Source organism: Cynocephalus volans, chromosome 8 (assembly GCF_027409185.1).
Source record: "Cynocephalus volans isolate mCynVol1 chromosome 8, mCynVol1.pri, whole genome shotgun sequence".
In the NCBI taxonomy this organism is placed as follows: domain Eukaryota; kingdom Metazoa; phylum Chordata; class Mammalia; order Dermoptera; family Cynocephalidae; genus Cynocephalus; species Cynocephalus volans.
In genome coordinates, this window is record NC_084467.1 from 142,710,592 (window position 1) to 142,738,566 (window position 27,975).

General features: G+C 45.2%; 1 protein-coding gene across 1 annotated transcript in view; it reads right to left on the bottom strand.

Annotated features, from left to right (window-relative positions):
* The window catches only part of NMNAT2 (nicotinamide nucleotide adenylyltransferase 2), a 131,785-nt gene that overhangs the window by 29,952 nt on the left and 73,858 nt on the right, over window positions 1–27,975 (bottom strand). The window contains exons 2-3 of the mRNA XM_063106801.1: window positions 1,117–1,205; window positions 232–299 (exon numbers count right to left, since the gene is read on the bottom strand). Of these exons, the coding sequence (XP_062962871.1) occupies window positions 232–299; window positions 1,117–1,205 (157 nt within the window). The remainder of the gene's footprint in view (window positions 1–231; window positions 300–1,116; window positions 1,206–27,975) is intronic.

A 27,975-nucleotide genomic window follows, 5' to 3' on the forward strand; every position in this document is an offset into this window, starting at 1 on the left:
ATCTCCCTCTTTAGTTTCATGGGTCCCCTAGCTTGGTTCAAAAATAAAGCTATCCATTGTGCCACCCCCGGAGGTCTACCTAATTACTGCCTGCACAGGGCTTATATGCCTTCCCTCTGCCTCCCTACGCTTTGGGGATCCAAATTACTGCTGGGTCTTTCCCTCTTTCCACACCTCACTGCCAGTGAGTCCCAGGGCCACCTGCCTCTGGCGTCATCAGGCCCTCCCTACCTGATCCAATCGGAATTCTGGACAGCCAGCTGACACATGATGAGACGGTGCCTGCTCGACACAAGGCCCTGGGAAACAACAGAAGAATCACTGGGAGGCTCCCTCTGTTCCCCACAACATCCCTGGAACCCCACCCCAAGCCAGCCCATCAGAAAAGTGCAGCCACTTTTTAGTGGTGAGATGGAATGAGAGAGGCAACCCCCTTACTTGTGCATGTGCCACACAGACAGACATGGAGTGGCAGAGGGAAAAAAAGGGCAAAGGGTGTGTGGCGTATAGTACCCCAACAGGGTCACCAGATGAGCCTGCATTTACGCAGCGGCAAGTGTGTTCCCTGCAGAGATTAGACCTAGCTCTGCAAATGCTGCCTTGTCTTATGACTCAGTGTGGCTGAGCCCACCAAGTTGTATCTGTGAGAGAAAGGGGAAATGACTGGTAGACCTACATTTTCTGGGACATGTGGCAGGGAGAGAGGGGCAGGGAAATGAATTTTAAATCAGATTATGAGGCATAGGCCATTTTCTCCTAAAAGCCTGGGAAAGACTTGCCCGATGCAGCTTAGCCCGTAACCAGCAGCCAATTTGGCATCCATGCCAAGCCACAGCCAGCAGGGGTGCCTGCTGCTCTCGTAATGAGTGTGACTGGGCCACGCCGTGAGCAGCTGCCAGATCATGGGCAGCAGTTCCTCCCAGCTGCTGCTCCAACATCCACTCGTTCAAGTCTGACTGTGGTCCTGAGACGGGAAGCAGTATGGACGCCTGCTCTCGGGCATTCAGCATTTCCAGGAATCTTAGCAGAGAGGGCAGCGGGGCAGTTTTATGCCAGACGAGCTGTCAGGCCAGGGTGGGGGGATGAAGGAGGAGAGGGGCAGGGGAAGGAACCCACCTGTTTTCCATAGGAGTCATGGACAGGGGAGACAATCCCTCCAATCACGATGAACCTTCCAGTCTTGTGCAGATAATCCCTGGCTCTTTCTAATTAAGAGAAGACAATCACACATTACAAAGAGGAAAGGTGTGGATTAAAGGAGATAATTGAAATCAATACATTCAGCTCTGTAACGCTAAAGTCTATCTCCCTTCTTTTTTGCCATTTAAATAGAAAGTGTCAACTTTCAAAGCAAACACTGGTGATTCAAAAGGTTATGGAACCAGATTTCAGCCCCCAAAGCAAAAGGATTTAGAACTCAAGGGGATTAATCCTGCTTTAAAGGAGCCCAGTTGTAGCTCAGAGGGGTTTAAAACAAGCACCTCAATAAAGGCCATTACAGTTACAGATTGGAATTTATGCCCATTGTCACTTGCAGAAATTCCAAGGTGGAGGAGTAGTTAAAAAAAAAAAAAAAAAAAACTCCTTATAATATGAAAGATGTGCTGATTGCCTCATCTAATTGCTCTGAAGAGAAAAACCACCAAAACAAAATTAAAGGCCTTGTGCATAATTGTGGAAAATTAGCAATCAGCCCAAAAGATGGCCATCATTACAGTTAGTTGGGGGAAAAAAAAAAGTTTGGCCAAAGAAAAACCTTTTTTCTTTTGAAAGGAATGCAATGTTGCTTTTCCAAACAATAAGACAAGCCCAATTTCATTTTTGTGATAAAGTTCAGCAAACTTAGAAGGGGCTAAAAAGTCTGGTTCTATCTTACTTCCAAGGGGGCTCATTGGACAAATCCCAGCAGGGCCTGAGCTTGTACCGCTGAGGAAATCTGGCCAGGATTTTATAGTAGGGAATTTGTAATTGAACGAGGGCTTGGGCAGCAGGGCTGGCTATGTAGTTTACTAGCAAGTTTCCTGCATTACCTTGCTGGCCCTCTTAAACGCTTAAAAATAATTCTCACCACATTTGCTTCCTGTTTTTCTTTCAATATGAAATCTCTTAGATTGAAAGAATTTAAAAGGCTATTTTTATATTTTCAGCAAATCTCATATTTTTAGGTGTACAGAATAATTGAGCAGATTGTACGTATTTTCACATACTCAGCTCCCCAGCCTTTCCCCCCAAGTTTCCCCTATTATATTAATAATCTTGCACTAGTGTAGCACATTTGTTACACTTGATGCATCAATACTAACACATTATTATTAACTATAGTTTATAGTTTCCTTTAAGATTCACTTTTTGTGCCATAGACTTCTATGGGTTTTGACAAACGCATAATGACATATATCCATGACAGTTTCACTGTCCTAAAAATCCACTGTGTTCCATCCATTCATCCCCCTCCCCCAACCCCTGATCTTTTTACTATTTCTATAGATTTGCCTTTTTCCAAAATGCTATATAGTTGGAATTATATAGTATGTAGCCTCTTCAGACTGGCTTCTTTCACTAAACTGAGTGCATTTAAAGTTCTTCCATGTCTTTTCGTGGCTTGATAAGTTATTTCATTTTATCACTGAATAACATTCCATTGTCTGGATGTTCCACAGTTTATTTATCCCCTCATCCACCAAAGGACACCCTGAATGCTTCAAGTTTTTAGTGATTATGAATAAAGCTGATACAACATTCATGTGCAGGTTTTTGCATGAACATATGTTTTCAACCCATTCGGATAAATACCTAGGAGCATGATCGCTGGATCACATGGTAATAAGAGTATGTTTAGTTTTGAAAGGAACTGCAAACTGTTTTCCAAAATGGCTGTACCATTTTGCATTCCCGTCATTAATAAGAGATCCTGTGGCTCAAAATCCTCATCAACATTTGATATTGTTTGGTTTTTAGATTTTAGCCATTCTAATGGATGTGTCACATTTGCTTTTTAAAAGGGTAATATTACTTCACTTGTTTTCAAGTCTTATTTTGAGGCCAACTTAAATGCATTGTAATAAAACTCTTCTGTTTGAATGAATTTTACAGCCCCCTCCTCTTCCTCTTGGCCCTTCATATCCCACTCTTCCTCAGGATCATTTCCATCTGGCCCTTGGCTGTCACAGACCCTCTGCTACACTAAGCCAGGCCTCCCTTACTCTCCCTGTCCCCCAGAAAGTGCCCTCTCCTTACTCTCCACTTACCCAAGCACTTCTTCTGAAGCCCAGCTCCACCCCACTTCCAGCACACCTGCTCTGTCCAGTATCCTCCTCCTCTGGACTTACTGTCTTACTCCCTTACTAAGCATCTAGTCCAAGGGACCTGGAAATTATTTCCAAAAGTTTATGCCCCAGCTCCTCTTCTGTACTATGAGCTCCTCAAAGACAGGGACTTTGCCGCAGATAAGAGGTCCCACACATAGCCAAAGGAAACGTGCAGTTAACATACATGTCGGAAGGAAACTGGGTATAAGATGGTTTGTGTTCAGCTGCTTGTAGGTCAAACAACCTTGACACTGCCTTTTGAACTACTGCGTGGGTTTGCAAAAACATATCTGTGGTCCAAATGTGGTCCAGCTTGTCACCTATACCCAAGACTTCTTTCGTTCTTAAGCACCCAAGATAGTGACTTGTTTACGAGCAATAGATGCTCAATAAATGTTCACACTTAGAAAGCTAATGTAACTGCCTCCCTATTCTTGCCCCTGCAGGGTGTCCTTCCACTGAGCCATCTTAGTCCAGACATTCACCCACGTCATTCCTCAGACCACACTCCAGAAAGTACAGGGGAAAATCATTACATCAAAGAACCTCATTGTCTTAGAAGCTATCTCCCTTCTCTTCTGGCCAAGATGAGGAGCCCTTTCCCCTGGCAATGCCCCAAACTTCACTGCCTTGCAAAGAGGCGGTTTCTGAAAGGAATATCCCCAACCCTAAACCCTGAAAAAGGGCACTTGATCTGAAATAGTTAAACCCAGAAGAGTTATGATTGTGATCAATTTGATTCAATTTAGTAAATGTTTATTGAGCACAAAACATCATGATGGATGCTAGAGGAATATGAGCATAAAGATGTCTTTATTATTTTCCAAAGTTTCACAATAATGAAGAAACAGAGGCTGTACTGATGACTCTAACAGAGACAGATTGGGATGAGCGCTGTAGCAGTCGCTGGCAATGTTGTTGTTTCACTACAACACACAGTAAGAAACGCGTTTCATGACACAAAACTTACATATGTATATATATGTATATTTAACAGAAACAAATATATTACCTTACTACAGCACACTGATATCTTCTAGTGCATTCTATTCTTATAATCATAAATTTAAACAAAAACCTGTTCATGAACTATAGTTTGAACAACTTTGTACCATAGTTGAGATATTAAGGAGAAGGGGAAAAAGGGATGAGAGATTAATTTTGCCTGGGGGCTTGGGGGAGTTGGCAGTGGATTCTTGGAGGAGATATATGTTTAGTTTGGTCTTGAAGAAAGACAGGAGTTCAATAGACATGGACTTCCCAGCCTCCAGAACTGTGAGCAATAAATTTATGTCATTTATAAATTACACAGTCTTTAAGGTATTTTGTTATAGCAGCCCAAATGGACTAAGAAAGTAATCTTCAGAGAAAAGTGTAAGAAGGGTACATGGGATCTCTCTATACCCTTGCAACTTCCTACGAACCTATAATTATTTCAAAATAATTTTTTTTAGAAGTTCATGGTTAACTACAAAACATTATGATTTTAAGGTGGTGTGGTGTGCAAATCCAGACAAATTGCAGTTGGTGGAGGTGGACACTTCTGGAACTTCATCTCTGCCCATCGCTTTCCATTTTTGCTGCTATTTGAATTCCAAGATGTTGGGTTGTTACAACAAGGGGGCTTTCTACAATTGTGTTTCTCAAGCTTTGACGTGCATGTGGGGTAAGTGGGGTGGGATCATTCAAGTGCAGGGTCAGATCCTCCCTTTATTTAAAATGTTGATATTTTGCTCATCATGGATTCTTTGCATTGATGTTGATATTTTAAAATATTGTTTCTCTTGATTACTAAGTTTCTGGGTGCCCCCTTAAATTTTGCCCTAGAGGGGGCCATCCCTCCTGCCTCAACCTAGTTCCAGCCCTGCCTGAGATTCAGCATTTCTAACAAACTCCCAAGTGGAAACAAAGTTGCTGATCTACAGACTGCAGTTTAAATAGCAAGGAACTAAAGACAGGTGGCAAAGCCTCTGCAATGTTAAGGTACCCACGGAAGAAGCTCTTCTTTCTCCCCTGCTCCACCATCACCTCCACCTTGCATGACAAGGGCATTTCTGGACATTGGCAGGAAGCCAGGCCATTGGCAAAGCTGTAGCTAGGAGCTCTGAAACTTAATTTCATGCCAGGCTTCCCAAAATGTGGTCTGTTTTGTCCATCAGTTCTGCCCCAGGGAAGGAGCCAAATTTCTCTAACATTTTACGCTCAGGTCTGACCTGCTCTCTGTGCGGTCTCATGGAGGATCCTGTGGCCAGCAGCGGTGTTGCCATGTCCTGCCCTCAGTACCCTGAGGATCCACTGTGTCCCACAGCTCATTCCAGGCCACTTGGAACCAGGTGGCCCTCCTGATAGCCTGTGCTGGACTGAGCAGACGAGGACGCACACAATGTGGATGATTTGGCCATTAATAAAAATTTATGAGACAGACATGTCTCTTCTGCCTCCTGGCTACTCAGTGAACCTGGCTGACACGTGCAATCTACTCTCCCCTTCCGGAGAGTTAATGCAGGAAACACTGTGGTCAGAGCATCGATACTAACTCAATTTTTCTTTTTCAGCTGCAATTAGAAATGACCCCTTCTGAGCTGTATTCACAGCTGAAGCTGCCTGTATTTTCCTTGTTTGTGAATTTCACAGAGGCTGTCTGGATTTGTAAACATTCTGACCTGTAGAAAGATCAAACATTGAATAAGAAAGGAAGAAACCAAGCTGTGAGCCCCTCTAGACGGGTTATTCCTGTTTAGAGGTTAAGAAAAAAAATTCTTTTTGAAGAAGCCGTCCCTGTGGTCTACCAAACTGAACCGGGAGCATTCCCTAACCAAAATTTAATGAGTGCTTATTATGTTCACAGCTCTGTGCCAGTTGCTACATAGAGAAGTAAAAGACACAATCCCCATCTCCAAGGAGCTTAGGTTTTGAACGGGGTGGGGGTGGGGGAAGGACACAGCATACCCCCTGCTTAGGGACTAGATACCAAAATGAGCAACAAAATGAGCATTGCCTTCAGGGGAGAGAGCTAGCCCAGTGGGGTGGGGTGGCCTAGGAAGCCTTCCTAGAACAGAGGAGATTGAGCTGCACACTGATAGAGAAGAAGAAGGTGTAGTAGGCGAGTCTTTTTATTTCGCGTGTTCTGATGCCTTGACACGTGAGGCCTTGCTGACCCTGGTGGGTCTGCCTCTCTCAGGGTCAGGCAGTTCCTAGAGACAGTAAACAACTGGCCCTTGAGAGCAACTTTCAAATGCAAACCAACCAATCCAGACCCCCAACCATTTCCTCTAAGGGCTCTCACACTCAGGGCCACTATTCTGCTGCCCTAATCACCCCAGGACTAAGTACCAAAACACTAGGGCCATCCCCTATGCCCCAGAAACCACTGAATTGATTCAAACTAGCCAAGCCTAAGCCTGCGTACCCTGCCTCACCTGTCCTTCTCACAGAAAGCACAGAAAGTCTCTTGCCCATGTTTCCCCACTCCTGCTGCCTCCCAACCGACCCTGCTGTCCCCCCATGGCGTGGCGTGACCCTTCCTCTTGGGATCTGTGAGTATAGCCAACTTTCTTTACAATGGCAGTCATTTCTTGATCTGTTGGCCTTGCCATACCTTAAAAATAGTAAAACCTCCCTCTTAAAATAAAAGGAAGACAATCATTCCAGGGAAACAAAATGATGTGAGCAGATGAACCAAGGCAGGAATTGGCTTTGTTTGAAAAGCAATAAAGCCATTTTCCTCCATGGTCACCACGGGTGCCTCCCCCCACACCCCTCACAAGCCGCAGCGCCTTTCTGGGTCTTCCTTTGGTCCCAGATCCTCCAGTCCCGATGTGGATAGTTTTGGGAACGAGAGAGCTGGGCAATCATATTCTCTCGGGTGGGTGGAACAGATGATCATACCAGGGCCTCCCTCTTTAAGTTGTCCAGCCTAAGCCTTAAGACAGTTTTCAAGTGAGATTTCTTCTTGAATCTGAAGTAAGTATGAAAGGGTAGTATTGCCCTGACATCTGATCCATAGGTGGGACCATGGGAGCCTGCCATGCTGTCCCTTGGACACGATGGGCTAGGGAGGCTGAGGCCCCCAGTAAGTACAGGCTAGTTATGGGTTTACTCCCCAAAGGGAGCAGGTAGCTTTCTCTTCTTCCACCCGGCCAGGCACACCCCTAGCTGGCCATCTACAAACGGCTGCCATCAGCCCTCACAGGAACTGGGGGAGATAATGCGGACACACCAGCACGTGCCCTCGGCCCTCCCCCGTACCCTTTACCCCAATTATAGGAGAAACCATGAAATGGGAAGCCCCTTGAGGTTATGAGGCCACAGTTTTTTCTTCAGAGTGAAAGACATCTTCTTAGTCCTGTTTCTCTGACTCGGGAAGGCATGTGAGGGAAGCTAGATTTCCGAAGGGATAACAGGGTGCCCAGACCTGGTGGATTCTTCTGCCCCGTGTCCATGGCCAGTGCATGTCTAGTGGAAGGGGAGGACTGGGCTCGGAGGCATATGGGGTCAGGTTGAGGCACCAAAGGGCTCATGCACAGAGCAGCCCTGCAAACCTCCAGAAGCTCCACTGGAGACAGAATCAGTTCCCCTGACCATCTGTGCCTCCTCCAGCTGCCCCACCCTCACTGCAGGCACGGGCTGTCAGACTCACCAGAGTAAGTAACAAATGCTCCCCAGAACCCCTGGCGTGCCTCAGTTTCCTCTGCTTCCTAGATTTCCATCCATTTCTCCAGCTTTTGTGGCCACTGCTTGAAGCCCTGAGCTGGCTGTCAGGAGTAGCCACATGGTCACTTCCTCATGACTGCTGATCTTATTTCTCCTCCTATTTCTAACTTAGGAGAATTCGAGTCCCTTTGTCTTCACAGCTGGGAAATGACTTATGACCCTGCCCTCCACAATGGTCCCTTCTGACAGACCCTGCCGAGTGAACCTCTCACATGTCTCTGCTGACAGGAGCCACCCCAGAAATCTGGCCTCTGTTCAAATCTGTTGGAAAAGCCAGCCAGATTCCCATCCCCCACCCTTTCCAAACCAGACTCCAGGCCTCTTGGATTCACCCATTGTTGAAAAAGGGTTTTGTGTATTTATTTCTTCAGAAATGGAAAGCTGAATATACAGTGTAAAAATATGACACAAAATGAGTTTCCCCTTCAGTGAAACTCAAAAACACATGAGAAAATTATTTTAGAAACCCACAGACTGTAATACTAAATATAACTGGGGAGGTGGGTGGATTGGGGCGGGGGATAGAATGGAAGGTGAGGAGAAGGAATAAAGACAGGTGACATAGAAAACCCACTATGGCCTCACATTAGGGTGTCAAGTCTGTGTCATTTGCAAGGGATCAGGCTCTATTTTTAACTACAAGTCTGTTATTCTACACTGTATCAACCTTTCTGAGTAAAAGTTTAACATATAGGCTTCTTACCTAGGGATGATTCAGGCTTTGAAATAGAACTTATTCAGGAAATAGCTTTGTTTTTATCAGGTAAGACAGGTGGGAGAGTAATAAATGTAGGAGGTTCCTTTTTATAAGGACGTGGTCACACTGAGGCTGTAGTACTGAGATTTTTTTTTTTTTTTTTTTAAGGTTAGAAGTTGCCTTTTCCCTAAAGAATGTTATTGGAAAAATACTGATTCCTTTACAGCTTTCTTATTTGTGTTTATCTTCTCTCTCTACTTTCCCAAGTAGAAATATCTTTCTGGAATGATAGCGCCCTTCTAGGGTAACTGTCTGGTTTTGTTGAAGACTCCGTGGTTTTAACAGTGAAAGTTCCACGTCCCAGGAGACCTTAGTCCCTGACAAAGTGAGACGATTGGTGTGGTAGGCTGAATAATGGCCCTCCAAGAATGTCCATGTTCTAATCCCTGGAACCTGTGACTGATACGGCAAAAGGGGCTTTGCAGATGTGACTTAAGGATTTTGAGATGAGGAAATTATCCTGGATTATCCAGGTGAGCCCCATGTAATCACAAAGGGGATGCAGGATGGTCAGAGTCAGAGAAGGAGATGTGACAGCAGAGGCAGAGATCAGAGGCAGAGATGAGAGAGAGAGAGAGAGAGAGAGAGAAAGAGAGATCTAAGGACGCTGCGCTGCTGGCTTTGAGCATGGAGGAAGGGACCATGAGACAGGAATGCTAATGTCTTCTGGAAACTGGGAAAGGCAAGGGTATGGACTTTCCCCTAGAGCTTCCAGAGAGAACACCCGTTGATTTTAAGACTTCCAGAACTATAAAGTAATGAGTTCGTGTTGTTTTAAGCCGATGAGTTTATGGTGATTTATTACGGCAGCAATAGGACACTAGTACAGTTGGTCACCATACCAGGATGCGCAGTGAACCAAAGAGCAAGTATCAACTGGCACGGAAGTGGAGAAGGGAAGTCAGCTCATAGAAAATTTACTACATGTGGGACTCTTTTAAGGACACCGAAAGGACACAATTTTAAAGTAATTCCACTGTTCTTTTGGACTTTTCTCTAAGAAATCTAAAAGCAAAGAAATGCACAGTAACCTGTGAACACCCCAAAATAAAGCCTTTGCAACTTCTTAGCTTAAGACACCTACCCCACCTAGAGGCAATAAAGCATAAATTTACAGGCACTGGGCTCAAACCCAGCCCCAGGCATTACTAGCGGGGTGGCCTTGGGTTCCCCAACTAGTTACTCAACTGCTCTGGCTGCAGACATCTCTAAACTAGAGATAGTATTATCAGGCTCACAGTGTTGTTAGATAATAGATGCAAAGAGCTCAGCATAGCACTGGCACTCAGGGAACACTGGTCATATTTTTATTTCCTGGGGAAGTCCAACAGCTCCTTTGGGGAGGAAGGTGGAATAGAACAGGGAAAATTCAAAAACTCTTTTCAAAAAATATTGCCAATGTGAGAGTTTTAAGTCCAAGAAGTCTTACTTTTGGCCAGCAAAGCTTGTCCATGGCCCCAACGTGATGTGGTTTTTTTGGTTGTTGGTGGTGGTGGTGGTGTTTTTTGTCCTGCCTTCCTCTAAGGAGAGCAGAGGTTCCCCTCTCAGCTTGGAAAGCCATCTCCAGAGACTGAGGTTCTGACTGCTACCAGCCCCTGATCTTCTTTCCTCTTGAAGAGAAACCAAACAAAGGGTTCTGAGGGATGTCAGAGAAGCTGAGGTTGGGGATGAGGGTGTGCAGCACTTGGGCAGATTTCACTGTACTTTAGAGCCTCCGCTGAGTTGTGTGGGATGATGGATGGGGGGACAGCCGCATGCAGGAAGTGTCAGGCTGGCCCACTGCTCTCCAGGTTATTGATTGAGCTCTGCTGGCTGCAGGGCAGAGGAGGTTTCTGCAGCGATGGATGAGGCTGCTTTGAAAGGTTTCTTTTGTCTTATGAAACTCTCAGAGCTCACAGAGGGCTTTGCTGCTTCTGCCTCAACTGAGCTGAAGGCTTGATTCCAGGGGACACCAGCGCAAAACAATCTTAAAATGGCCTTTAGGATTATGACATGAAATAAGATACAATTGTGCATCGCTTAAGGGAAAAAAATTTTTAATGATATTAATTAGTGTCAGTGAGGATGAGGGAAAGTGTACATTCTAACCCACAGTTGACGGGAGTATTAATTGACAAAGGCTTTTAGGAAAGCAATATGGCAGTCAGCATCTATCAAAATGACAAATGGGCATAACCTTTGACCTGGCAATTCCACTTCCAGGGATCTACACTACAGAAAAAACTTGCATATGTGCACAGAGATGTATCAACATGTATTCAGCATTATTTGTAATAGTAAAAAATCAGAAATATATAAGCAAGCAGTTAAACAAATTATGGTTACACACATCTGGAAAATTATTACACAGTCATTAAAAAGAATGACATAGACCTATTCAGTCTGATATGGGAAGATCACCAACACATACTGTTAAGTGGGAAAAAAAAGTCACAGAACAATACCTACAGTGTGCTGAATTTAATAAAACTATACAAATGTATAGTAACTTCAGACAGTGGTAAGAGCAGTGAAGAAAATAAAGCAGGGAGATAGGGTAGAGATTGGGTGGTGTGGGTAGGCTTTGCTGAGGAAGTGACTTTGAAGAGAGACGTAAATGGCAAGGTATCAGCCACAGAACGGTCAGGAGGGAACATGTGGCCGAGCAAGGAAGCAGCTGGTACAAAGTCCCTAAGGCGGAAGAGCCAGGCTGGTGAGGCTGCAGCACCATGAGGACAGTTGGGGCTGAAGTCGGACAGGCGCGAAGCAGCAGATGGGAAGGGCCCCAGGAGCACTGGGAAGAAGGTCGGGATTTTATTCCAAGCCTTTGGAGGTTTTAAGCAGGAAAATGATCTGAGTTACATTTCTGAAAGATCACTGGGCTGTTGGGTGGAAAATGAATTGTGGGGAGCAAGAGCGGAATCAGGGAGACCAATTAGGAGACACTTACAGAAACAGCAGAGGCATGGACTCACTTATCTCTAGGTCTCATCGTGTGGTTGACCTCTGTATTAGATATGTTGATATGCATCTTAAAGTGTTGGTAACTGACATATTATTTTAAAAAGTAAAAATGCCTACATAAGTAGGGAGTAATATTACAGTAGAACTAAATTTTGTTACAGCTCATTGATGACATAGATTATTTTGTTATGACTTGTATCTGACCTGGTCAAATCCTGTCCCCAGAATATGACAGTTTATTCAACATCCTGGTTTTATACCTTTAGTTTATGAGATGAATAGCAGCACTGTCCTCCCAAACCCAGGTCAAAAGGAGATCCCAGGAAATATGAAAACCTGTACGAAATCTGTAAGTAAGGAGTTAGCTCCCATATTCTTATGGTCTTATGTGTCTTACACACATGCTTCAGCATTCTTCTCTCTCTGGTTTTGTATTTTGTTCATTTCTTAGCTGAAGTTGCAGTGCCCTCTAGAAGACCAGATTTTATTTTTCACCCTAATTTAAAGTATTGCCAATATTTTCTCTCTGGTAAACCTTCTTAGCACTTTCCTGAAAGTATAGGGTGGACACCTGAAGAATCATGGAAATTTGCTCTGGGTGGTCCATGGCTCTGTGTTTGGAATGTAAAAGATGAATTGTGTGACCTTTTACAGAGAGGGCAGTTTTAATTAAAGAAAGAGAGAGACTGCCTGGATTAGGTGAGTCTGGAGAGTCAACCTGGGTGGGGCTCAGATGGACTCTCCCAAGCATTCTTTAGATGCCATATTTCTAATTGTTCAAAGACTTTGGCCTGGCAATCTGGATCTTAGTATCTATAGGTCAGCTTCCTGTACTGCCCGGATCCTGGGCCTGCTTTCAAAAACTCCTTGCATGAACAACTGGTACACCCCACCATGTAGTTCTAAAGCTTTAGAATTAGCACCCAGAGTCGTACAGCAAACCCTATCTTCCAGAATGCCTCAGACAGCAGATCATAGCTACTCCTCCCTTCATTAGCCCAAATTTGAGTCAAATGCATCCAGCCTAATCTGGTCCCTCTCCTATCTCTAGCGGTTTTCCAAGGAGACCAGAAAGACCCCTATTCCTAAGGAGGTTCTAGATTAATCATTCTCAACCAGAGTTGATTTTGCCCACCCAGGGAACATTTGGCAGTGTCTGGAGGCATTTTTGGTTATCACAATTGGAATGCAGGTGCTAGTGCATTTAGTTGGCAGAGGTGATGGATGCTGCTAAACATCCTACATTGCACAGGACAAGCCCCCACAACAAAGTTATCTAGTCCAATATGTCAGTAGTGCCGAGGTTGAGAAACCCTGTTTTAGATGCATAAACAAGGCCTCTGTCTGAAAGGTGAAGTGGAAACTAATAATGTTAACACAGGTGGAAAAATTATGGCCCCAAGAGAAGAAAAACAAAGACACTGGGATTTCAGAATATGCCTTTCAACCCGTTAGCACAAGGGACTATTATCAGAAAAAGTGACCTAGTCAAACTCCATTATGACAAATGCTCTGCATGACAAAGGGCTTTCTAAGCCATCCAAGAGAGTTGTGAGAGATGATCCTAAAGTTCCTGCTCACCCTAAAAGGCTGCCCACTGAGATTTGCCCCTGCTTGAGTAAAGGGCCATGATCTGGGACAAGCTCCTGCTCACCTGCCTTCTTTCTTCTCTCTCTGCTCCCTTCCTGTTACTTTTACAAACCGAATTCCAGTCTAGGGTGTCAGGCATCTAAGCTTCAAAAATCTCCCTGACCTTACAGAATGAATGGTTTCTGTGTCCTAAGAAGTGGGCTCCTTCTCAGAATGTTTAAGATAAGAGTTATGCAGTTCATCTCACATTCCTGGTCCCTACACACACACGCACACACACTTGCACATGCACACATTGGGTTAAATTCTGCCCAATTTAACCATGGCAAATTTAGAAACTTACAAGCATTCTATGAAATAGAAAAAGACAAGATAATCATTTTTTTGTAAGCACATTAATCACGTTTTTGATTTTTTTGGTAATTTCTTTTATTTTTAAATAATTTCAGATTTATAAACAAGTTGCAGGAATAGTAGAAAGAATGCCTATACACCTTTCTCCCAGATTCCCCATTTGTTAATATCACATTTGCTTTATCATTTTTGCTCTCTGTATATTCATACAATTATTATTTTTTAAACTATTTGATAGTAAGTTATCTCTTTGCTCCTATATGCTTCAGTGTGTATTTCCTAAGAAAAAGGACATATTAGTGACAGTTTATCAAGCTCATTTTTTCCAGTTGAAGAAAGGATGAAAACTTGGAAAATGACTTGAAAACCTGGGCCTGCAAAATGGAATTTACCAAATTGGGTTCAAATCTTGACTGTACTGTTTGCCATCAATGTGACTTTGGATACCATCTTAAAGTTTCAGTTTCTTCACCTGTAAAATGGGCATAATCACAGATTGCTGTGAGGGTCAAATGAACTGTCACTAGATAATACCATGCGTGGATGGACAGGTTTAACATGTGTATGACACCATGCTCAATAATGATATTGCTTCATTATTAGCTACTATTATCTGCTTTTCTCTTTACTTCTCTGCTGTGGATTGACTAAATTGCATCCCCCAAAGTTCATATGTTGGAAGCTTAATTCCCACTGTAACTGCTGAGAGTGGGAAATCCTATTACAGTAATTGAAATGTGGGGCCTTGAAGAGGTGATTAGATTGTAGGACCATGCCATAGTGAATGGATTAATAATGGTTGTCAGAGGCGTGGTTCTGAGGGATTTAAAAGGAGAGCACATGAGAATCTCTCTCTCTCTCTCTGCTCTGCTGTTTTCCACCATGTGAGACACCTGCATTGCAGTAAAGCCACCAGCAAAGAAGACCCTCACCAGATGTGTTCCCTGGACTTTGGACCTCCTAGCCTCTGAAACCGTAAGCAATAAATTTCAATTTCTTATAAATCACCCAGTTCCACATATTTTGTTATAAGCAACAGAAACGGATGAATGCATTTTCATTTTCTTATAATTATGCAGGCTTATTATTCTCCAATATTTCTCTAACCATCATCCTTTTTGGTGAAGCTCAATCCCAGATTTCATGGGTGGAGCTGTCACTGAACAGGCAATCTCTAATTTTTCTCTCCCACTGCCAGGCCCCCTGGTCCCCCGACACACACACATCTTGGTCTTCTGTTCAATTTAACCATGACAGATTTAGAAATTTGTAAGCATACAATGAAATAGAAAAGAATGAAGAATTATTTCTTGCAAGGTTATTAAAGCACCTGTGACTTAAAGTAGGACAATCGCAAAGAATCCAGCATGCCTGAGATCACATATCAGGCAATAGGTTGTGATTTGAGTAATTACCACTGAGGAAAAGACCTGGCTTGTGGGTATTTGGGTCAACCAGCTGTACTTTCTTTTCCTAGGCATGGATAACTGAGTATTTGATTAGTAAGTAACGTTTAATATATACTTACATATTCTGAGCACTTTCACTAGATGTTTAGATATTTTCACTTTTAAGCATTTTTTTTTGAGAAATAAACATTTTAAAATCTGACAACAGCACCTATTAATTAATCACTAATTATTGCCAATGAGCAGCCCCCAAGGGAAAGGGTGGAAGAAAAGGCCTTGAAGCAGAAAGCTCTGATTTCAAGGGCCCCAGCTGCAGCTGGGTTTTGTCTCCAGGGACCTGCTAGGTGTGAGCCACTGGGATCAGGCTGGCTTTTACTGAGCAACAGCTTTGGACCACATAGTTATGAGGCAGGCTCTGCCAACAACAGTTGCAGCTGAACCTCAGAAGCAGTCTGCAGTGTCTCCCTGTGGAACCTTCTGCCTATTTCCAAAGGCACCCATTCACTCTCTTACATGCCTTCAAACCTTCCCCAACTACTTGCCTGCAGGCTAAGGCCTACATGCCCTAGAGCATAGTTAGAAGGTTTCTTAAATCTGAGCCCTGTAGCTCTCCCCTGCACCTCCTGCATGCCCTTATCCCCCAGCAACACGTACCTTCACCTGTGTGTTTCTTGTGCCCCAAATGTCCTTCCCCACCTTGGGAGCACCTGCCCACTTCAAAATTCAACTCGCCATGCGTTTCCCTCCCCTTCAGAGGCAGAACTGATGCTGTCCTCGCACAGCTCCCTATACATCACTATCATAGGTTTGATCTCATTTTCTTGGTTAGGACTGTGGTTTTTGTAGCATCCCCAGCACCTGGTCCAGTGTCACCTAATTGATGTTCAGTTAGGGTTTGTTGGGTTAAACTGGAGGGCTGACTCAGAACCGGGGCACAGCTGCTGTGGCCACTGCATGGTTCTCCACTTCTGGCCCCTCCTCATCTACCAGACTTTGGGTCACACTCAGCGAGCACTCCCAACCTGCACGGCCCTGCGCTGAACCACAGCCATGCATGTGTGAAAGTGCGGGCACCTGAAAAACTGGAATTCCCAGCCTGATGGTAAACTGTTCACGTACAAGTGTAGTAACTTACAGGGAAAGACAGTTGTACATTTCGTATGTGCTAGTTTCGTAAATTTAAATTCCTAACATCACCTCATGCACATTTTAAGAGATGAATAAAATAATCAAAACTTTAAATTAACACTTTGTCTTAATATTCCAACCAATTACATTTGTTTGTCTTGCTATTCATATCATCGATCTACCTCAACAAAAAGGTGCTGCTGCCGATAAAAAAAAAAAAACAGAAGAGAATATTCACTGGGCCGTCCCTCCTACCCAGACAGCCACCCGTACCTGATTCTGAAATCACTCCGGGCAGACACACGAATAGAAATAAAACACTTTTCTACGTGTTTTTTAAAGGATCCATGTATATCTCAATTGTTTTAACAAAATAAAGAATAAGCACTAAGTTCACCACTGAAAAAGTATTTCCACATTGGTGAGCACTCAAAAACACGTGTTCAGTAACATGAGCACTAACTAGTCCTGAACTCCTTTAGAGGGTACAGTCCCCAGAGAAGGTGTGCGTGTGTGTGCGCGTGCGTGCGTGTGTGCGTGCGTGCGTGTGCGTGCGTGTGCGTGTGCGTGCATGTGCGTGCGTGTGTGCGTGCGTGCGCGTGTGTACGCGTGCGTGCGTGCGTGCGTAATTTGACCCAAATTAAAGATATCATACCCAAACTACTTTTAAAATATCAGAGTAGCTCATGAACTGAGCAAACCACCAGATTCAGAGTAACGGAAGGCTGTAATCTTTGATTCTTAGATTTGTTTCTCTTTAACGACTACTGAAATAAACACCTGCCCAGGGGGAGGGGTCAGCCTGGATTCCTCTTCTTGGGTTCAGCTTCTGACGTCATCTGCACATCTGTGTGCTGGTTGGTGTTCGAGGCAACAAGTCACGCTTTCCTCAGGAATGGCGGTGACACCACAGGCCCAGAGTTCCCTCTGACCCTGAGTGCTCCTGTTCCCAGGGACTTTCCTCCCTGGAATCTGGAATTCATTTTGGCGCAGGTCACAGAGAGCCACGTGAACAATGAGGAGGGCGGGTGGTGGGGCCGAGGGTCTGTGTCACCTGGGGTCTGTCACCCCCGACTGCTCCCTGAGATCAATGGCTGCTCTGTGGGCTGGGGAGTCAAGAAGAGAGGGCCGGCCCCCTCCCCTGAAGGCCCTCCAGCTTGAAAGGGTTCCCCCCACCACCCACACACATGTTCTTTCTGACCCATTTTCCCTTTCCTGTCTGTGGAGGTCACATGCCAAGCCAAACAACAGCCCCAGATTTCCTCCAACGCTGCTGTAGTGCCAGCCCCAGGAGCAGGGCAGGCCAGCCCGCTCCCATGCTGGGCCTCCGAGCTGGCCAGGGGTGGGTGCCTGATGGACTGTCCGGGGTGTGGACACTTCGCTCATGTTCTGGAGGTCAGAGACTGTATCTCATCCAGCTTTCTCCATCCCCCAGCCCTTAGCATGGCACCTTAAATATTGTTGATATTCAACAAACATCAGTTAAATGAGTGAATGAATACAAGCAGACCTTGCCATAGGGAATATTGTATACTAATATTGCAGAATGTATTGGAAATAACCCTTTATCTGATTCCTCTTCTTTCCAATTATAGAAATTGAGGTCTTTCTCCAGCAGCCCAGAGTTCCCATTCTGGCCCCGGCCCTGCATTTTGGAGCTCTCGTTCACCATCTTGGCATTCCCCCCGTTCCAGACCTCTGAGCCCCATGCCCTCAGCTAGCTGCTACTTACTAATCTGACACTACTAATCATTAGACGTGTATTTGATACATGTTACCTCATCCGTGACAAACACATACATTTTAACAAGAGCCCCAAGTGTCTCTCCCCAGAAAAGTGACTATAAAATGGGACTTTCAGTAACTTGCGTCTAGGTGGGGTAGACCCCTCTAGATTGGAGGGGGCCACATACCTCAAAAGTGGCAGCCACAGGGCAATATGGTGTTGGGCCCTTTTGTCACAGAAAGGCCCAGCTTCACCTGCCATGTCTCACATCCAACCCCACCCTGAGGCTGACCCATGGATTTCTACACACTTTCTGATCCCCTCCCACATCACCTGCAACCAAGTCACCTCTTACCAGTCTTTGGAAACAGAGAAGCCCTTTAGAGTTGATTCTGTTTCCCTCTCATTTTACTGACAAAGAAGTGAAGGCCCAGAGGCTGCCTAAGATAACCCCATGGGTTGGAAAAGGATTTATGAACCCCAACCCTGTCTACTAATCCCAGGGCTTTTTTCACTGGCCACAGGACAGGCCTCTATCCAGGTTAGTGCCAGTAACTAGTCACAGATTCTTGACGAGTGCCCAAAAGAATTTTTTTCTTAAATTAGCATGGACTGTGAGCTGAATACTGTGCTAAGCACTTCAGATTCAGATAAAGCACTCATGTGGGAGACAGATACATAAATAGATAAATACAATGTTAGAAGAGCTGTAATAAGAGTCAAAATTTCTGAGTGATTTTTATGTGCTGGGCACTTTTCTATGGGCTTTATAACGACTAGCTATTTTAATGACAGAAGTAAGCTCATGGTGCTGTGGAAGCTCTGAATTCCACTGACAGAGTGGGAAACTGAGCTTTTAATCCCAGGCACCGGCCCAGGGCTAAACCAGTCTCTGCCTCACCCCTTCAGCAGACCCAGGAACCCCAGGGACACCACCTGAGCCCTGGATGCTAAGAGCTCCCTTCACAGTTGTTTTACTAGGGAAGTTCCCCTGGCCCAGTCTGCTGGAGAAAAAGTCCAGGCCAGATGGGGAAACAGGACTCTGTCTTTGGGGCTGAAGAAGGGGGGACATGGAGTGATGGCCCATGGGAAGGGAGGAATTAAGGTGAGTTCTGCATTTGGAAGACAGGTCGGCTCTTGGAGATTTATTCCTGGCCAGTTTTGGAGTTCTGAAACCAGAGGGAGGTCATCTTGTTCTCCCTGAGAAAGGAAATCCCCCCAAAACAGGATATTAGGGGAGGAACTTCTGAGGGCAGGGAGTCTTTAGAACTGAAAAGGGAAGGGTTAGGGAGGGAGGCCAGAGCACAACACTTCTCTCCCAGGGAAAAGCCCTAAGTCCTTCCTGCCTCCAGTAAGCCAGAGGCCACGGGCTCCATCTGCTGAGGGCTTGTAGAGACAACACACCAAACAGGCTCCAAACTGCTGACCTCGACTTTTACCTTTGCTGGACTTCCTAAATCAAATGCAGGAGCAGAGGGTGTCTGTGACTCAGACACACACCTGCATGGTTTGGCACCTGGGGGCCTGGAGCCAGAAAGATCAAAGGAAGAAGTGCAAGTCAGCTAAGGACATGTAAACTCACCTTTTTGTTGCTGCTATTAATTTAATCATCATACCAGCTCTATTGGGGGTGCTATCACTAAGCGTAATTTACAGGTAAGCAGTTAAGGACTTGCTTATAAGAGCAGAAACAGGAATCACACCAGGTCTGGAGTCAGAGCCTGTGGGATGCAGGCATGTGCACCCCACACTCCAATCACATACAACCCACGTCTGCACCGCAGTGCAAAATATGCTGAAGTAGAAATCAAGATCACCCAGCTCTGGCCCCAACCACCGGAAACTGGTTGGTAGCTCTGGACTTCAGCTGACTCACCTTAAGAAATGTATTCTGCTTACTTCTGTCCCACCATCATCAAGCACCTTCTGTCCCACCATCATCAAGCACCTACTAGGTGCCAGTGCACAAGGCTGAGAGCTGGGTATACAAGGATTTATGAAATGAAATCCCTGCCTTGGAGGAGTTTATACACCAGTCGGAGAGAATGACTTATAAACAAATCATTTCCTACAATGCCTACATGTCCAAGTGGTTGAAAGTTTAAACGAGATAATACATGCAAATGTTTAGCAAATCCAAGGATGTCTGTGATTTCCCTGAGGTAGGGCCAGCTCTCTTAGAAGCAGAGGGAGAACCAGGAGCAGGATGGGAACCCCTTCAAGAGTATCTCAGGGCAATCCGTCCCTTCTCAGCAGAGCCTCCCCACACCTAGGCCAGGGCTGCCTCCTGCCTCCACCTGCCTTGGTGACAGTGCCATCTTTTGTTTCCTTTCCTTCCTTCCTCCCTTCCATCCTTCTCCTCTTTCTCTTTTTGTAATTTTTTGCTCCCACTATTCTATGAGTGTCCAAAGAGAGTCCTCAGCAGGGAAACCAGCAGCATATTTCTCCCCCATCTAACAAGAGCCAGCAATCGGGGAACTTCCACTGCTGTGGGGTTGAGGGTAGAATGCAGCTTAACAAGACCCTAGGAGGGAGTGTTCTACCATCTGCTCTGTCACTGAGCATCTGCGGTGCAAAAGAGTTCCTATGCTCTCATCCCCGTTTTTCTGGACTTATCCACGGTGGTAGGAAAATTGTTTATCCCTCTCTGTTAACGGCTCTCCCCTTCTCTGCCCATGGAGGGGAATCCTGGGATAGTCACTGTCTCCCTGGCTGAATTGGGGTAAAGGGAGAGAATTGAGAGAAACCAGATCAGGGGGATTGATTTTCTCTGGAAAGTACCTTGGAGTTACTAGTGGAGAAGAAATAAATAGATCCTGAGGGTGAGATGAGAGAGGAAAGATGAGAGCCTTCTAGGTTTAGAGTTTTTAGGAGTGTAAAGGCAGGTAACAGTACTTGAGAGGCAGTTTATCTGAAATGTATGGAGAGAGAGTATTTTAAGGGCTGCTTTAGTTTGAATAGGACACCCTTTTGCTGTTCTTTGAGAGATTTTAGCAGAGATTAAAATTTCTTTGTGAATGACTTTTCAGATATCTGATCCTTGTTTCTCTGAGTACATCACCATTTTGGGACTGGATCACGAGGCAACAGGGTTTTATGTGGGTTACATGAGTGATAGAGTTTGGATGTGTTGTCCCCCCAAAACTCATGTGGAAATCTAATCCCCAACTTGGCAATATTGGGAGCAGTTTGGGTTATGGGGACAGACCCCTCATGAATAGATTAACACCCTGGGGGTGGGGTAGTGGTTGAGTTCTCACTCTATTAGTTCCCACAAGAGCTGATTGTTTAAAGGACCCTGGCACCTTCTCTCTCTCTCTTGCTTCCTCTCGCCATGTGATCTGCTTTTACCCACCTGCTGCCTGCCATTTTCTGCCATGACTAGAAGCAGCCTGAGGCCTGAGCGAGATGCAGCTGTCCCAGAATCGTGAGCCAAATAAACCTCTATTCTTCATAAATTACCCAGTTTCAGGTATTCTGTTATAGCAACACACAAAATAGACTAATAAAACCAGCATTTACAGAATTTGATCTGAAGCTATCTGTTTTAACCTCTTTGTTCTACAGGTAAGGAAACTAGGAGCCAGACAGGTCCTAGTTCTTTGTTTCACACCTAATTTCCTGACCAAAGAGTGAAACTACCTCTGTTCTGCTGCTGCTCAAAGGAAAGGAGGGGAGATTGGTGAGGAATCTCTTGTCTTTCTTTATATTGGAACATAATTGATCATACAAATTTGTGGGGTACAAAGTTGACTATCTGTATTTATGTACAATATGTGATGATCAAATCAGGATGGTTGGCATCATTACAAAACACATTCATTCTTTGTGTCCATTAATCAATTTCTCTCTCTTCATTTGTTCCATTAGTGTATTTCACATCTTGACCACCTTCATGCTGGCAAGCAGTTCTAGGCCTGTTTCTGCCTTTTTTAGGCTATGTGGCTTTGTGCAAATCACCTTGTGTCTGAAACTCAGGTTCCTCCTCTATAAGACTGCATTAATAAGAACAACACTGCAAGTTCTGGGGGAAGTTCAAATGAGACCATGAAGGTGCAATTCACCTTTTAAGTGCTGCTGACACAAGAACGCCTGTTCCTTCCTCCCACCAGAGAGAAACCTTCCATTTCAACCTAATCCTGCAAACCTCTTTCCTCTCATAAAAAAAGGATAAATTCTCTCTCCTATTTTCCTTTATTCTTTCCTTTGTTGAGTATACGGAGGCCGAAGCATACACATTGTGAGGGTCTGAGAGAGAGAGAGAGGCACGAGGAGAGGAAGCTTCCGAGGCTGGTTAGAGGGGAGTTTATGTAGGAGAGTGAGGGAGAGGTTTGGGAATGGTCGTGCCAGAGCAGCTCCAGTGTGTAAGGTATAGGAATGGAAATGGAAATAAGATTTTAATTAATGTGGGAGAAGTGGGGTTGGAGGGGCACTATGTCCGCAGAAGTCCTCGCTGCGGAGGAGCAGTAGGTGAAGTAAATGTTTAGGAATTCCTTCCATGTCCAGAAACATGCAGTCACACCAAATTCTGTGTCCTGTTTTGCATTTATGAACATGACTATAAGGATAAATTGCTTATTTTACCCAATTTTATTAGTGTCCTGTCAGGATACAGGAACAGAAAGAAACCACTTTGCATGTTTCAAACAGAAAGGAATGTGATTTAGTGAATTTTGTTATAAATTATTAGAAGGGATAGAGGAACAAAAGAGGGGAAGGTAATGTTTCCTGATGGGAGGGATTGCATAAAGCCTTTGACTCTGCAAGAGTGAGCACTAGGCTTCCAGTCAAGATGACAGAACAGACGGTCCCCAGAGTCACTCTCTCTCACAAATCAACCTATTTACAATTATTAAAAAGCAATGACAGCCAAGCTGGGGCCACTAGAGCTCAGGGGAAAAGGAGGAGAGACTTGTGGAGTTCACGAAGGCAGGAGAAGACATGATGAGAGAAAGAAAGGACCACTCGTACTGTTTTGAGCCCTGGCTACTTCAAGGCAGGCCCTGGTGAGCACGTGGAGCAGGAGCCAGCAGAAGCCGCAACTGTGCCCTTTGGATGAAGTTGCTTGGAGGCAGCAGGGGAGAAGAGGGCCTTGGTGGCCCCCAGACTAGCAAGACCACTAACAGGGTTCAATGGACCTACATAGGAGTGAGAAGCCACAGACAACAAAAAAAAGGAGCCATTCAGAGGCTACTGAGTCATCACAAGGGATCAGAGCACAGCCCGTCCCATGGGAAGTGTTTGGAGCACGGGCAGTGGGGGAGACAGTCTCATTGGAGGAACACTGGGGCACAGCAAGGATAGCCGATCTGGCCCCCAATCAGCACAGGCCCACTCAGTGGAGACTGGTCAGGAATATACAACTGCAGGGGTGCAGTTTGCTGAAAAGACTCAGGCCCAGACCAGAGTTTCCACACAACCCTGGTGTACCTCACAAGACCTGGAGTGTTTACAAGGTCAACAATTAAAACCTGAGCTGCACAAAAAGCCTTCCCCAGGGAATCAGCCGCAAAGCAGCAATTTAGCTCAACCACAGGGCCAAGTGCTTGTCCCCATAGAAAGTTCCCCCATTGTATAAGTAACCAAAGGACAACAACTTAGTTCCAGTGCAGAGTTCAAGTGGTGGTAATAGTGAATAATCCAACACAGAACTGAAAGAAAAAACAAAATACCCACAGATTAGCGACAAAGTTTGATATTAACCAGTAAAGATCTAACACCACCAAAGAACACCTGTAAGACTTAGAAGGACCAGAAGCTCCCAACTCCCAAGCTGAAGAAGGGGGAAGGACATGGGCCTCAGCCATGCCCCCCCCCACAGCCAGTCCAGTGATGACCACCAGGCCACCACTGGAAGCATCCCAGGCCCCCAAGTCAGGGTGGTGGGAGACCTTGGGCCTCGGGCCTCAGCCATGCCCCCCGACTTCTGCATCCAGCCCAGTGATGACCACCAAGCTGCTGCCAGAAGCGCCCTGGGTCCCCAAGCCAGGGTGGTGGGGGACCAAGGGCCTCAGCCACTCCCTTCCGACATTCATATCCAGCCCAGTGTTGACCACCAGGCTGCCACTGGAAGCAACTCGGGCTCCCCTGTGGCAATGAGGGGTATGCCACGAGCCTCAACCAAGCCCCCCTCCTTCCTACTCCTCCCACCCTATTTCCTTCTCTCTTCCATTCTCCCCCACCTCCCAACTGCTCCACAACAACAAGGAATGTAAAAAAATAATATTAATTAAAAAAAAAATTAAATAAAAAAAGATTTTACTTAATGTTACTTGAACTGTATGTTTGAATGCCTTTAGTATTCTTGATGGTAAAGATGGAATTCCTTTTAAATTATAGGTGAAGGTTGAACTGACTTTTCTGAATATGACACCCCTCTGAAATGGAACTATGTGGGTTTCTGGGTTGATAAGGGTTACAAATGTAAGGAACTGTATATTTTACTGTTGACCGAAAGTAAGGCTGTCAGCGCAGAAATAATTTTGTAAGGTTTATTGGGAGCCAAGGGTGAGGATTGACCCAGGAAACGCCATCTGACAGAGTCAGAGAAGTGCTCCAAAGTACAGATAGCAAACGTTTTATAGACAGAAAAGGCAGACGAAAGTAGAAGCAAAGAACAAAAAGCAGATTAGTCATTTCAAAGTTACTTTCCTTGTAAGGTGGGGACAGGGAGACAGAACAATAGGAAAAAAACTGATTAGTTAACATCAGGTTACTTCGGGCTATCTCTTCTGTGTAAGGATTAAAGCAAAGGAAACTATGATCATGCCAATTGGCTGTTATCTCTTTCTCCTGATTTCTTGGAAGGTCATGGAATTTAGTGACATGGAATTTAGCAGGGATTATATGGAAATTAGGAGGGGTGACTCCATGTTGGTTTTAGTCCATTATGGAGGGGACTCGTGCAGGAACTGAGCCTAAAATAATGGCCTCCTGTAATTTTATTTGACATGACTATGAGATCCCTGAGGGAAGAACACTTGCAGGTGCACTGTCCCAGGCTGTCCTTAGGCCTGGCACAGTGGGCCTTGAGCTCTACTTCTTCACTGTCCTGTACTGCACTTGCACCTTGAGGCTCAAGGAACAATTGAAACCATTTAGGGCTAGGTACCTTCTTCTCATCTAGAAATGTCCTTCTTCACCTGCCCCATCTGGCTTGATAGATCTACTACTACTCCTGCTCCTCAATAGCTGGGCCTGTCCTTGCTGCTGTCCCCAGTGGGAGCTCCCACATAGCAGCAGACTAACAGAGTCTACAGATTGAGCAGCAGCAGCTTTCAGGGGATCCATCACCTACCACCTGGGTCATGAGGTTGCCTGGAGCAGCCATCGGCAGCCTTAACTCTTCTCCTCACCTAAATCATTGGGTAACATTTTCAGGACCACACCGCAAAGTCTAGGCCCCACCCGAACAATTGAAACTATTTAAGGTCCGTTTCCATGATTTAAAATACCATCTGTCTTCTGACATCTCCCAAACTGCAGACCTCTCCTCTGAGCTCTAATCTCAGAAATCGAATCATGTGCTTGCATCTCTCTCTTGGATGTCTCTCACAAACATCTAAACTCAATATATACGAAACTAGATTCTTGATATTTTTCCCTAAATCTGCACCACTCCCCACCCTCCCTCCCTGCAACAACGACCCTACCCAGCACCCAGCTGCTGAAGCCAGAAACCAGGGCATTATGCTCGATTCCTCTTTCTCTCTTAACTCCCACATCTGACCCATCAACGGCGTCTAAAATCCACCAGCTTCATTCATCTCCAGTGTCTTGTCTGGATGACCAAGGGATGGAGTTTAGAGGAGAAAGGGATTGGAGCCTTGCTCACTGCTGCCCCCAGCCCTCGGATACATGGGATTAAGATTCAAAAAGTTTGGGAATCTGAGAATGGAAAGAACTTGGTCCCACTACCCTCTGCAACTCTAGCAGGAGACAGAGATTCCAGCTCCAACAAGAGATGTTCTGTTAACGTAGATGAGAAGATTTAAGCAGAAAGAGGGCCTAAGATTTGTACTATTTTCCCTACAACCTTCCCTCCAACCCCAGTCATTCCTTCTTTCCTGTGACATACGGAATCCATCTGACAAAGGTAGGTGTAATCATATACATAAAAAAGATCTAAGAGAGACAGAAAGGCAGGAGAGGAAGCCTCAGAGGCTGGAGTAGAAGTGGAGTTTTGAGAATGAGCCAGAATGGGGCTGAGAATTGAGAGCCTGGGGGCCTGCTGGGGGTATCACCATAAAGTGGGCAAGGGGACCCAATGCCAGAAGCTTCAGAGTAGATGACCCAAACTGGGGAACTGAGAGGTGACTTCGTGGTAAGAGCTGAGATAAGGGCAGAACTGGGGACGGGGAGATCCCTCAGCTGCCCTAGAGAAATCACTTCATGTTGCCCAGGGCAAGGGAACCAATGCCAAGGTACATTAATACAGAAGATGCCTACTGAACACCAGCATGGGTCAGAGGCCCTCCTTCAACTTCAGAAAGACACACAAGCTGCTTGGAATTTTGAGCACATCCAGAGAGAAATGGAGAAGGAAGAAGAAGGGAAGAATTCTGGAACCCCAAAGAGAGTAGGAGAACTGACCGTGCTGTGTGCATTGACCACGGGGAAATGAACCATGGAGGGTTGAGCTAAGCTGTTCATCACAGGAAAATAAACACGATTAAATGTTTGCACACCGAACTGTTCCAAGTGAGAAACTGCATACTTGCGAATCATATCCTACTATTTCTCTTACTTAAAATAAATTCCAAACCCCTTACTCTGACCCAGAAGGCCCTGCATTGTCTGGCTTCTACCGTCTTCACCATTCTTATTTCAACCCTCTCTCCCGGGACCACTAAACATCAGCTACTCTGGCTTTCTTTGAGTTCCTCCAATATTCTAAGCCCTTTCCTGCCTTCAGACAGCCTCTCCGTCTCCCTTTCTCCATTTTGATCCTTCAAAAGAATGCCATCTTCTCAGGGAAGTCTTCTCGGACCACTTGCTAAATGGTTTCCCCATGCCATCCTCTGTCTCCACACCTTCCTTCCATCGTCTTAGCACTTTGCATTTACTACTTTCTTTCTTTTTTGCTTGCTACCTGTGTCCCTCACTAGACTTAAACTCCCTGAGGGCAGAGACTTGGGCTTTCCTTCCATCACCATTATTTTCACTGCTCCTGTCTCTGTGTAGTAGGTATGTAATAAATATTTGTTGAATGAATGAAGCTCTGGACCCGCAAGACCCACCCAGTGGGTTAGACCCAGTGAATGTCTAATCCAGGGTAAATGTGGGTTCAGTGGCTGTGATCCAACCAAGCAGTCCCTGAGGTTACTCAGGAACCAGAAGTCACACAGGTCATCTCTCTGAGTACAGAGTATATGACCGGGGGACCCTGTCCCAGGGTTTTCCATTTTGCCATCATCCATCCTGATCTAGTGGGGGACACCTAATCTAGTCCAGCCCTTGACTAAAACCCAAGGCCCAGTGCAATTATCTGACTTGCCAGTTACACACTAGGGAACTGGACCTGGCATCTGCGCTTCCCAACTCCTAGTCAGTTCTCTTCCCTCCACATCTGGCAGCTTCATCCTCAGTTCAATTTTGTCTTCTGTGTAGGTCAAGGGATTTTATTCACTCTCCTCCAACTGAATGCAAATGCGGCAACCTGTAAAGGGACTAAAATCCATAAATACTCTGGAGAGATACATACATTTATCTGCATGAAAAATGGAAAAATGAAAAGTGTCATGATTCTTAAGAGACTCAGGGCCATCTTTATGATTTTCCTGAAGCTACTTTAATGCTGCGATGGCGTGACTGAGGAATGCACTCCAGAAACCTCCAGAGACAATGGCTCAATAGGCCCAAGGCATTATACCTGGGCTGGAGTGACATTAAATAAAGCTCTTTTTCACCTCATATTATCTCCTCGGTGGAGCATTTCACACATAGCTAAACAGATGTCTGTCATTCCTGTTTTTTTCTTTAAATATAATTTCAATGTGCTTTGGATATTAAAAGAGCTATTACCTGTTCTCCTCTCACTTAATAATT